This window comes from Cervus elaphus, chromosome 31 (genome assembly GCF_910594005.1).
Source record: "Cervus elaphus chromosome 31, mCerEla1.1, whole genome shotgun sequence".
Taxonomy (NCBI): domain Eukaryota; kingdom Metazoa; phylum Chordata; class Mammalia; order Artiodactyla; family Cervidae; genus Cervus; species Cervus elaphus.
The window spans coordinates 51,394,107-51,406,950 of NC_057845.1; the positions used below are offsets into that span (position 1 = coordinate 51,394,107).

The 12,844-nt window shown below is 40.5% G+C and overlaps 1 protein-coding gene across 2 annotated transcripts in view; it reads right to left on the reverse strand.

The window, feature by feature from the left end:
* Positions 1 to 12,844, reverse strand: part of MYH15 (myosin heavy chain 15) — a 145,816-nt gene that overhangs the window by 93,025 nt on the left and 39,947 nt on the right. For both annotated transcript variants that reach the window (XM_043893127.1, XM_043893126.1), the window contains exons 12-14: positions 8,365 to 8,483; positions 3,692 to 3,841; positions 2,936 to 3,106 (exon numbers count right to left, since the gene is read on the reverse strand). In XM_043893127.1, coding sequence (XP_043749062.1) covers positions 2,936 to 3,106; positions 3,692 to 3,841; positions 8,365 to 8,483 — 440 coding nt within the window. The remainder of the gene's footprint in view (positions 1 to 2,935; positions 3,107 to 3,691; positions 3,842 to 8,364; positions 8,484 to 12,844) is intronic.

The following is a 12,844-nucleotide window of genomic DNA, read 5'->3' on the forward strand; positions in this document are numbered from 1 at the left end:
CCTCCTCCCCAGTCTGTGAGGACGTGTGACTAGCAAGCTGCTGCCCATCTCATCTGCCCACTGCCAGGTGTCTTGTGGTCAGCCATTCCCATAACCCTAGGAGAGGAATCCGGCCCTCACCACTGGGGTGGCAAGGACGTGATCCAAACAAGTAGCTGCTAAATACACTTACTTCTTAAAAGTTGAAAACTAATAAAAGTTTTGGTCTTCAGACATCTTGCTAATTATATCCTAAGTTCCTTGAGTGCCAGGATGATGCCTCTGGTTTGTATTTCTCCCAACACTTAGTAGAGTGGGTCCTGAGGTGACTAAAATCTAGGTCCTCAGCAAAGGAATTAACTGATAGGTGAACACTAAGACATACAGCTTTGGGCTTTGGGATGGGCTGCTTTACTGTGGGCAGTGGTTAGGCAGAAAGTAAATGTTGTGAGGGAAAAACACAATGCAACATGTTTAAAGAAAACAGTCATGTGCATTCAAGGGATAACTAACTAGATATTAACGTGATTAATTTTATAACAAAAATACCAGAATTAGCATATCTAAAGAACTCTACTGGGGAAGTGGCAACACTCATTGCCAAGATGCTACCAGAATTTAAAATTATTTTAGAACCTTCTATGGGATATCTGACACCTTTGACTATTGGCACATGGAAATGACCTGTAGTCTGACTGTGGATCATTGCATAGAAACAATCATGAGTTATTTAGCTAACTCAGGAAAATTATGTGAAAAATAGGTAATACAGTTAGGATTAAAAAACAGTTAAGATGATTGGTATTGAAGTCAATTTTCCCCTGATGACAGTAAAAATCTAACAATTTATCCTAGTCCCCATCTTGTGAGGGGCTTTTTCCAAAATGGCTGAATTATTGAAAGAAGGATGTAGCTTTTCAAGGTGACTCCACTGCAGGGGCAACAGTTTTTCAATGTATAGTTTTAGATGTATTTGTTTAAAAAAATAAAAACAATCTCTTTACCAATACCTATGTAAAATCATAAATATGTAATCATATGTTAATATTTAATATGTAGATTACTGATGTTCAAGTTCTAAACAAACTAGAATAATTCAAGTAATGAGGTAAGTGTAAGTTAATCCTATAGTAGATCTGTTCACTGCATATTTATAAAAGGAGGTTACTGTATGCTTCAAGACCAAATTAACAAAGTTGGCATGAAAACGTGTTTTTTAGCTTGATATAAACTTTTTTATAAATATAAAAACTCAAAACTTATATGTATAAAAACTTTTTCCTTATAAACACACAGATGCATTCTATATTTTATATGTAGTGATGTATTTTAGTTCCTTTGAACTTTGAAAAGTTCCCATGATGCAGTCTGTTTCAAGGAGGGAGTTTGATCATTAATATTTACTAAAAATTTCCTTCATGTAGACTGAACAAACACAATGATCTTTTCAAAATATAGAATCATTTCAAGAAAGGTTTTAGTATTCCACATTTGCCTGACCTGAACCTTTGAAATAAATCACAGGAAACCAAACACTTATCTTTTCCTCTTATCATTTACTCATTTTTTCCCCTTGTTCTATCATATCAGCAGAAAGTACAACAGGAAATTATATCAATGTTGCTGGTGTCTTACTTAGAATAAGTTTGATTGTCATAAATAAGATAATAGGCTTCAGATCAACTACATTTACAGACGTATCAGGAGTTGAATAATGTCTGCATCCCACCTTTCTGCCTGAATACAATGTTTTGTCATATTTAGAGTAAGTAGATTTTACAGGTGACAACTGTCCAAAGTTAAAGCTGTCCCTTGAAGGAGCTCCAGTTCTGTTTCGTTTCCAGTTAGAAAATGATAACTCTAATGATGCCATCAAACATTTCCCAGACCATGGGCGGTTCACTATTATCATTATTTTTAATAAACTCACGAGTTGGTTCATTATCATCATTTTTTGAATCAGCCTGTCCCCTCCCCAGGAAGTTCACTGGTTATAAAATGAATAAAATCAATGTGATGTCCATGCCTGTTAAGAATAATGGCTATTTTCAAAGGTTTAGTTTCATCTAAAGATCTAACATGTAAAATGGATGGGACGGTGATTGATAAAATCTGGGCCCCCCAAAAGACAGTGAGAGGTTCGTCATCCTCACCCCTTTCTGAACAGGGTTGCTGAGACGCAAACATGAGACCAAAGCATAGTTGTCCAGACCAGTGTGCAGAATTCACTGTAATCCACAACTACTGCAAAACACAAGGCCACATAGCTGCTCACACCCCATCATGCCTGCTCCCTCGGACACAGCCCCAGAAAAACCATGCTGAATTCCCCCGGCAAGTCTGGTTAATCTCTTCTAGGGCACATGGAAAGATTTCAGAGTATGGGAACATCACTGAATGTGGAAACCATACACTGAAGCTAATTTACTAATAAGCCATGAAGTATTGTCATAAATTACTTAAACTAACTGGTACTTGTCCAATTAAATGAACAAACTACATCCTGCAAGGTAGTGGCCTTGAGGATTTATGGCGGTTGTTTGTTTGCATGCTAATTTGCCAAATTTCGTTAAGCTGTTCTGGGTCTACTCATTCACCTTATGTTAATCAGCCAGGCCCTACAGTGTTCATATTTCCAGCTCTGTGCTTTTCCAGTCAAGAGTGTGACCGTTTTTAATCTCAACAAGCTTCCTCGCGCGTTAGCGGTGGAGGCCATGCATGAGCAGTAAATGTGTAGCGACGGTGTGAGCTGGAAATGATGGAGTCGGTAACTGATGTGGGCGTTTAGTTAGGACGCCGCAGCGCTGCACAGAAAATCCCTTAGAAGAATGCGTGCAGAGCTCTCCTGCCCCCTTTCCCATCCCCTTGATAGAGCCAGGGTCCTGCCACGGGTCAACCCAGCAAGCAGGGCCAATTCTCCTTAAACAAAAATGGACGAGGGAGAAACACGCCTCACCTTCTCAACAAGATCCACGCAGGCTTGCAAGTCCAGGCCACAGTCGATGGGCACCCAGTCAATGCCTTCTCGCCTGTATTCCTCTTGCTCCAAAACCAACGTATGCTGATTGAAGAACTGTTGTAACTTTTCATTGGTAAAATTAATGCAAAGTTGTTCAAGACTGTTATACTTCAAGGTTGTGATTAGAAATAAAATTGAGAAAATTAGTAATTATTGGAGGTGATGGATATGTTAATTAACTCAATCGTAGTGATTATTTCACAATATATATGTGCACTCAACAAGTTGTTCTACTTAAATATATATTTTTAATTGTCAAATATACTTCAATAAAAAAATAAAATAAAATAGAGGTTCACTTGGGAAATGTAAAGAGAAAACCATAACCACTATTGTATGTTGGCAAATAAACCCAATAAGTAAAAATTGCTCAATTATATTCTTAACCTCCTTCATATATATCTGCAAATTAAGATGATAGGAAATTAACATATAATGATACTACAATTCAAAATCATAAAAGATGTCTTAATTTACCTTTATTTAAGGCTGAATTAATTTCTTAGCACTGCTAATTATAATGATTTTTATTATTTGTTAATATTAATAATAGCTTTTTCCAACCACAGTAGCTGTTTAGGTTTGCCCAGAATGATTCTCACCATGCACTTACTACATCTTCTGACATTCAATTCACACAGTCTAATCCTCTTGTAAATATACATCAACTTCACTCTTACCAGATATACTTACATCAAGCATCTCAAAACCAGTGATGTCAAGAATGCCAATGAAGAACTGTCTTGACAGCTTGGCATCCAGGACCCTGTTGATGCGTGCCACCAGCCACTTAAACATTCGCTCATAGATTGACTTAGACAAGGCGCCAACGGCATAGGTCACCTGCAAATCACATCGGAAAGATTCCTTCGCCTGACAACAGTGTTCGTTTTGACCCTGGGCATTCTCTATCAGTAACCACCTTCTAGGAAAGCCAGCATATATTTATCTGCTTTCTGTGGTTATAACTTTATGCTGAAGATAAGGGGGAAGGAAGAAAGACGCAAAGGCAGGAATAAAGCGAGAAGCGAGGGAGCGCGGAGGAGAGGGGAGGAGAGTTACGGGAAAGGAGGCAAGCTGCCCGGTGCCTCCCCACCCAATGCTCCCGCAAGAGATTCATGTTCCTACCGCTAAAGGACCAAACCTCCCGGGGTAGGGGGGGCAACATGTTCTAAAACCTTGCTGTTCAGAGTGTGGTCCTAAGACCTGCAGCTTCGGCATCTCCTGAGAGCTTGTTAAAGATGCCAACGCCCAGCATCTCATCCCAGACCTCTGAATCAGAATTTGCACTCTGGCATAATCCCCTCTGACTCCCACGCATCATAAAGTTTCAAAAATGCTGGTAGAGTAGGTTAGGAATATGGAATCTCTAGCCCTTTCCTGCTGCTGCTAATAAATTGCACAACCTTTGGCAAGTGACCCAATCTGTCTAGGCTGCAGGGTCTTCCCCTGAGTTATTGCTCTTGAAGATTCTTTCCAGCCTCAGCTTCCACCTATTTTATTAGTTTCCAGGGCTGCCCTCAACTCTGCATAGGGAAAATGGCAATTTAGTGCATCATTCTGACTCAGATTCTCCTACTATAAAACTCAGGCTACATTTCCCCTCCCTGGAGGTGTGGGGCAAAGGCGCTCCCCTAACCTGGGGACAGCTCCAACCTCTGCGTGCGATGCTGTGGCTTTGCGGATGTAGCGCCTGCTGCCGTGATGCGCAGGCGCCGCTATCGCGGCAGCTTTCTGACAGACTCCAAGGAGGAGTGAATTTCAGCTGGACAGTCTCCAAGCCTGGCAGGGGAATGCGCTCCAACGACTTAACATTTAAAATAGGCCTATCACATCCATCCTTCGGCTGCCCAGGACGCTGCGCGTAGCAGGAGCCAGTTGGTGTCTGGCGGTGATTTAGTTATGAGTCACCCACTCCCTGATCAGTTATCTTGAGTCATTTCCACAGTAATCCATAAGCCGGATGGCATCACAGTTTTTTATTATTGGCGTCAAGAGCACACACGCACAAATAAAGCTCCGAGAATGATTTTTATCCTCCAGAGCATCGAGGAAATCACTGTCTACAGCAGTCACTTTGAAAGTTTGAAAAGAACATGACTAACTTGCTCACCCGCTTTTAATTCCCTAAATACCTGAGAAGTGGGAGTGAGAGAGAAACTGGCCACAGGTGGGGAGTAGTGAAAAATGGGAAGACAGCCTGAAATTGTAGCAGAAGAAGTGGATGGGATGATGTCTGATGAATGAATTAATAAACCTGGTAATCCAATATGCTGCTCACCAGCGTATCATCATTTTCAATCACTTTCTGTCCAATGAAGACGGAACGAGGCAGGCAAATCTACACTTCCACTTTTCAGAGGTTAAACAGACTCATGACTGAGCTCTCTTTAAAATAACCTCAAAGACTTTGATTACTTGGGGGTCAACATTACAGGACAGAAAAACAAAACCGAAAAGAAGGGCAGTCAAATAGCTTTTGTTTAACCACCCGGATCCCCGCCCCCCTCATCTGTGAAATAACAATGTGAAAACGTGCTTGTCTCATGGTTGTTGGAAGAGGTTTCATGAGACAGAAGATACAAATATACAGAGCGCAGTACTTGGCACTTAGAGTCCATCCAGTAAACGCTGGTTCCCCCTTTCCTATCCCTTCTCCACTTCTATCACTTCCTCATCCTTGATCCAGTATTTACTGTCCATGTTGCTTTCCGCAGTTAATCTTTCTAAGTTCACTGGCTCTAATAAAATGGAAGCATAAATAAGGTCAACTTTGCAGACTGGCTGTTTGATTGAATGAACTATGCATACGAAGCACACGGCCCAGCACCCGCAGCGGGCATTCGGTAGCTGCTGATTACTATTATTGTTTGGTCATCATTAATCTTTCTAAAGTAAAATAACTTATTTCTAATAAGCAGAGTTAGAACTCTCCTAGAATCTTAAAATACTAGACCTGAAGAGCCTTGGTTCCTGATAATCATGTATAGTAGCTCCCAATTCAAGACGGTACATCCCCCACCCCAGGGAAGGGGGCATTTTGGAACAGGATGGGCATTTTCCCATCATCAGTGACTGAGAGTGTTGCTGGCACTTAGCACCTGGGAGCAGGCATGCAAAATTTCCTTCAATGTGTGGGACACGCTCATGCATGAAGAATTATCTCCTTTAGATGCCAATCGTTGCTCCACTAAGACCCACAGAAAAACTTAACCTCTTCATGGGGTGCTCAGGGAGATGGAGTATTCGACCAAAGTCCCAGAGTTAGATAGCATAAGAGCTAGAACTAAGTTTTGCATAAAGTGTTAACACTGCAAGAATTTTCGCCATCTTTTGCAATTGTCATCAGCAGAGCACATACATCTCTATTCTTAGCAGTGACAATTGCCTCTATGAAGTCAGTAAAATTCCTAAGAAAAGAAAACCCTTAGAGTGTGCCTTCTTACTCCGTCTGCAGGAGACGGAGGAAAAGAGAGTGCTCCAGCAAGAAGGTGGGGAGGGGAGGGGGCACGGGGGTGAGGGCTTTCTTTCTTTTAATGCTGAATAATAATATATTAGCTTGCTTCACTGATTCCATTATAGTAGAGGCTGGTGTGGTAACTCAGTCCCCGAGAACACAATATTAGAGAGACGAAGGTTTGATTTCAGTCCTCCTATGGGCTCATTAGTTTTACACTGAGCGAGTCCTTGTTCTATAATCATAGCATGTCATGCATGCATGTGGTGGTGAATGTCTTAAAAGGCAAGAAGCTGCCAGACATCTCCAGCCTCGCTACGAAGAAATAGCTCAGCTACTTGTCCCACTGAGCACGGCTGAACATCAGCCAGGATTTCATTTACTTTAACATTTATGGAGCACCTACTGCTTGCAGGGCACTGTGCTTGATGCTGGGGTACTAAGAGGAATCAGACACAGTCCATGGCCTCGAGAGCTCAGATCAGCCGGGAGGACAAAAACGCAGGCAAATTGCTCCCGTAGCGTTGACATCATGGTAGAGATAAGCTTATTTAGTTATAGAGTAAGCTGAACTAGGAAATTGATTTCGATTAGTTGTTGAAATATTTTAATGACAGTCCCACCAAATGCCTTTCTATCAACATATAAAAGAAAGAGAGTTTATTGTTGTCAAAACAATGTCTTCTGTCACAAAGTGGCACATTTGTCTATCTCATTTTCAGATTTAGGATGTATACAGAGTAAGACAGTCTAAATGTCACCTGAATACTAGCTGGGTGTCCTTTGGAACGTTACTTATGTTCCCTAGCCCTCAGTTTCCTCAACTGGAAAAAACATAAGTATCCTTGCCTTACCTACCTCTGAGTTTTGTTGCAGGAATGGAAGGAGATAATATGAATGCGTTTTACACATCGTATGTGATCAAACCACTTTCTCTTTCCAGAAAGACTACACTTCTCAGCCCCACAGCAGCTAAGGAGAGAGTTTGACTAGTTCTCACCACTCGAATCTTACTAAAAGTGGTATCGCTTCTGGCCCCAGGCAGTTAAAGTGTGTGTGTACTTTCTTCACAAATCACTGTTTCCCCGTGTAGCAGCGCTGGAGGCCGTGCGTTCCAGATGGCCTGAGGACAAAATTGAAGAAGGCGGTCTAATCTGTCCTGGGCTTGGTAGGAGTAAGAAATAATGCCTGTTTTATCCTCTCTAGGATTTTACTGCGTATGTTACTGCAGCAGGGCTTGTCTCATACCTGCACGTCCCAGACGTCAATTATTGTTTTGAAAGACACTATCATCTTTAAATGGTCTCACCAGTTGGCTGTCCTGTGACTATTGACTGCACAGCCTCAGCATCAACACTTCTCAGAAGAGCACTCATATCCTCTCATTAAGATATTCTCCTGGACACCGAACAAAACCTACGTGACCTTCCATCTCTCACTTTGGTTCTCATTTCTCCCCCTCTTTGAACGCTAACTTCGGCATATGTGCTGAAATCCTTTCTTAATGAATGCATCTGATAGCCTAAAAAGTCAGTATTCCAAATAGGTGATAGATTTCAATTCACCAATTTTACTCATGTCAGAAACTGTACCTTTAAGAGCCTCTTAGCTATACCACAAAGATATTTATTATAAAAAGTAAAGGACTTCCCTGAATCTGAAGAGACTTGTTGCTTAAGGGGAAACTGTCAAAATGGTATCTTTCAGACTAGAAAGACTCTTAACACAAGAGCATTTACTGTGGTGTGCATCACAGATGAAAACAGTTAGAATACTCATCATAGTAATTCTTTTTCACTTTTTTATAGAAGCCCTTGTTACAGACATCAGAAGTTGAAAAATACACAAATAAAACCTGTGTACAATTAGTACAAGAGGATAGAATCATAATGCTCCGGAAGTAACTTACCTGCTCTACATTTTGACTTCTAGTTACATATTCATTACCAACTTTGATTCTAGGATGGATCAAGCCCTTCACCAGCTCAGAGGAGTTAATGCCCATGAGGAAAGCAGCCTTGCCAGCATCTGGTCAGAAGAAAGGAAGGACAAGAAGAGAAGGAGGGAGGGAGAGAGGGAGAAAGAAAGTAGAAAGAGGAAAGAGAGGGGAGAGAAGAAGGAAAACATTGTTAAAGTTCAATCTCCGCTAGAGCCCAATAGACAACCCAGAAAGATGGTGTGGTTAGAATGATGTAGCGAGGTAAATTGTAGTTCTGAAACAAATTCATGGACCCTAAGTGATCCTAAAAGACTCTATTTTTTTGTAAATGCAAATCAAAATCACAGTGAAATGCCACTACACACTCATTAGAATGGCTAGAATCAAAAAGACAATGAGTGCTGGTGAAGAAGTGAGGTTGAAAACTTCACACACTGCTAGAACGTACAACGGTACAGCCACTGTAGGAAACTGTTTGGCAGCCAGAAGTTAAACACAGTTACTGCAGGATCCAACAATTCCACCCCGAGGTATACATCCAAGAGAAATAAAAACATATGTTCACACAAAATAGTTGTACACAAATGTTCCTAGCAGCATTACTCACAATGGTCAAGAAAAGGAAAAAACACAAATGTTCATCAACTGATAAATGGATAAACAAAATGCAGGATATTAATTCCACAGAACATTTTTTTAACTACAAGAAGGAATGAAGTATTGATGTATGCTACAACATGATTGAGGGTTGAAAACATCATAGTAAGTGAAGAAGCCTGACACAAAGGTCATATATTATATGGTTTTATTTATATGAACTGTCCGGAATAGGTAAATCTAGAGAGACAGAAAGTAGATTTGTAGTTGCCAGGGCTAGGGGAAAAAGGAATGGGGAGTAACTACTTTTGTCAACAAGATCTCTTTTCGGGATTAAAGACATGTTAGTCAAACAACCTTCTGAATATGCTCAAACTCACTGAACTGTGCATTTTTAAAGAATAATTTTATAATATGAGAATTATAGCCCAATTAAAAATATATATATTTCTTGATATTGGTCCTCTTCTGAAAAGGATTGTTCATTTGAAGAGGATGAAAATGACATTTTCATTATTTGCCTATTTCCCCCTTCTACATATATATATTTGCAGCTCCTTTCAATGGGACCAGAACTTGGACCAGCTAATTGGGTAATTCAAGACCTATCAACGGAAGCCAGGACACTCGCCCAGTGTCTCTCAAACACCTCTCCTCTTCAGCGAGTTTCTGCCCCACAGCGCCCTCTGCTGCCTAACAAGAAGACTTACAACCCACACCATTGTTAGAATGGTATTTTCATTTTCTAAGGAAAGAAATGAAGAATGAGTGTTATCAGAAGGAAAAGTAAATAAGCATGTATCACATCAGGTGTTAAAAAATGACAATAACAGGAAAGAATGCCACAGGCGAAAAGCTATAAACACAGTTTAAGCTGCATATTTTTTTCAGTTATCAAACAAAAGGAATATTTTGCTCAGTTGAAACCTCTCTGCTGTCTCCCATGTTATATGAATCCTGAGATATATATCTGATGTAGTCACTCCACATAGTTAATGTCTTAGAATAGAAGGAAATGCAGTCTTTTCTTATTTCATTAAGAAGTACAAAATTTCCTGAGCAATGACCATAAATAGAGAATAAATCAAAAACAAAACGCAATTAAATAGCTATATGTCATCTGTATTAACAATATCCATTTCCTTTTTGTGGGGCCTTTAAAGTTTTCACAAAGACTAGAAAAGCTTGAAATGTTTGATTTACTTGTTAACTAAAGGAAATAGCAACCCACTCCAGTATTCTTGCCTAGAGAATCCCATGGACAGAGGAGCCTGGTCGGCTACCGTCCATAGGGTCACAAAGAGTCAGACACAACTGAAGCGACTTAGCATGCAAGGTCAATATATACTACACACTGTAGAAATGTATCTACAAGTTCTATCTGCTTCTTATCAGTGATAATGGCCTAGGAACTCCATTGCTATGAAATCTTTCAAAATGCAAAGACGTTTGGGAAAATAAGTGGAAAAAACAAAAGTAGAGCAGACATGCCGGTTCTATACTGAGTTGTTCTTGTTAAGAGCACCATGTTTGGAGACAAAGGTCTGATTATTTCAAGTTGAAAAGCCAAGGGGTCAGAATCATAGACGTTTTGAGCCAAACGAGAATTTGAAGAGCATCTAACCCAAAATGAAAATATTTCAAAGGAAGGGAGAAATGTAACGTGCCTGATGAATCTGAGTGGAGCTGAACAGTAACCAGTGACGTGAAAAACGAACAAATTCACAATACCTGCCCAGGAAAAATAGACAGGACTTCAGTTCTCTATGCTTTGGAGGCATTCAGATGGACAATGCAGGTAATAATAGTCTCAATTTCACACAATCTTTTTCCACTGTTAATGACAGTTCTTTGAGTCTATGTTCATCCATGAACAAAGGAAACCCAAATTCTCTGTAGTATCCCACCTTAAGATCTAACAGAAATAGCCTTCAACATTACAGAATTATTTCTCTCCCACTCCAGAGACATTCAAGGATCTGCAGACAGAGGGGTAGTGTGCCTTGGATTTATCCCAAAGGCGTACATTAAACATCACATGTTATTCATCTTTTTTTTTTAACAGAAATAACAGTTGTCATGTTCCCCTTCTCAAAATTACTTCCTTTGCATTAAAAGTTTATAGTGTCACAACCTAGATGAAAATAGTTTAAACTGTTGAAAAACAGTTCTCCTAACATTAAGGAGATGCCGTCATGAAGACAGCACCACCTGTAAACGGATTTTCATTGTGTGACTTGATGTGCTCCCAGAAGAGGCTTTATAAAAATCCCCCCAAAACAAACATCATTTTCTAGGACCTGGTGAATCAAACCATGAATTTTAACCAGGTCGTACCATCTACCCTGGGAGAGGTTTAGCTAGCAGGGGTTCTCAAACACTGGTGTGGGTCAGGATGGCCTGGAGAGTTCATAAAAGAACAGAGCACTTGCTCACTGGAGGAGGTTAGGGTTTACTTTTGGCATTTCACCAGGTGATTCTGATACGCATGAGGGTATGAGGGGTGGAGAACAGTCCTCAACCCTGGCTGCACACTGGGGTCACCTGGCAAGTTGTAACCACAAGCCCCGATGCCTGCATCTGCCCTCGGAGGTTGATTTCCTTTGGTCTGGGTAAGGCCTGGGCTTCAGGAATAGAAAAGCTCCCCCAGTGATTCTAATGTGCGGCCAAGTCTGAGAACTGCTCTCTTGAGAACGGTGTCCAGATCTGGGAAGTATAATTAGAAGATGGAGAGAACAATTCTGATGGCACCTGAAAACAGATAAGGAAGCAGAGAAAAACAGAGGGACAGTTCCATCCCAGTGCAGTCTGATGTGTAAACAACAAGATACAAACAGAAACGAAATCCAGTTTTGTCAAATCACAATCTGGCTAACGTGAAAAAAAGATTTTGAAAATGACCTTCAATTCATATAAGGTTTCTGAGCTGTTCACACTTTTTAAATTTATTGAACAATTTCTGAGCACTTGCTATGTGCAAGGCCTGGTACCAGATGCTATGGTAAGAGGATAGATAAACAAGACAAAAATCCTTGACATCAAGGAGTTTATAATCCATGACAGTAAATAAAACAGGCAAAAATAGCAAGTCAGTAAAACAACTGTCTATAAGAGACAAACTATGAGTATCATCAAAGTTTGAAAGAGAGAGAAAGATCTCTTTTGGACTGCATGAGCAGGGAAGATTTCAAGAAAGAAGCAACATTTGGTCAGAGCCCTGAAGGATGAGGAGGGTTTTGATGGGCAAATATGGGAGAACAAGCATTTCTGAGACAGAGAAGAACATGACTTCAAGGCCCAGAGGCGGACAGTGCAGTGATGGTCAAAGAGGGCAGATTGGATTGAGAAGCTTGAAAGTGAGATAAACAGAAGAGCAGGTGACTTGTGGCCACAGGAGACACCTGATACCTTTGGAAGGTATTATTTAAATGATGGGGCTATATTAAAGGGGCTTTTAGCAGAGAAATGGCAAATTAATCAGCATAACAAATTAATGGCAAATTAATCAGAAAGATTAGTTTTGTGGAAGTGTGCAAAGCAGACCAGAGGGTGACAATTACAGAAAGTGAACCTACTGTGGGATGGTGGAGTGCAAGGTGCTGAGAAGTCTAAGCTAGTAACAAGAAAGAGCAAAAGGCTGAGAAACATGAGGAAGACGTTTCTAGCCTGAGAAGCAGAGAGAAGGGCAGTACTGTGAATATGAAGAGAAGAATCAACAGCGAGACATCACTTGAAGAAGATGATACACTGCGTTTTTGAATGCAGAGTTTAGGGTAGCAGGAGAACGTGCAGTAGAAAGTTAGAAATGTGGGACTTGAACTCAAGAAAGAGGTAAAGCTAAGACTGTCCCCTT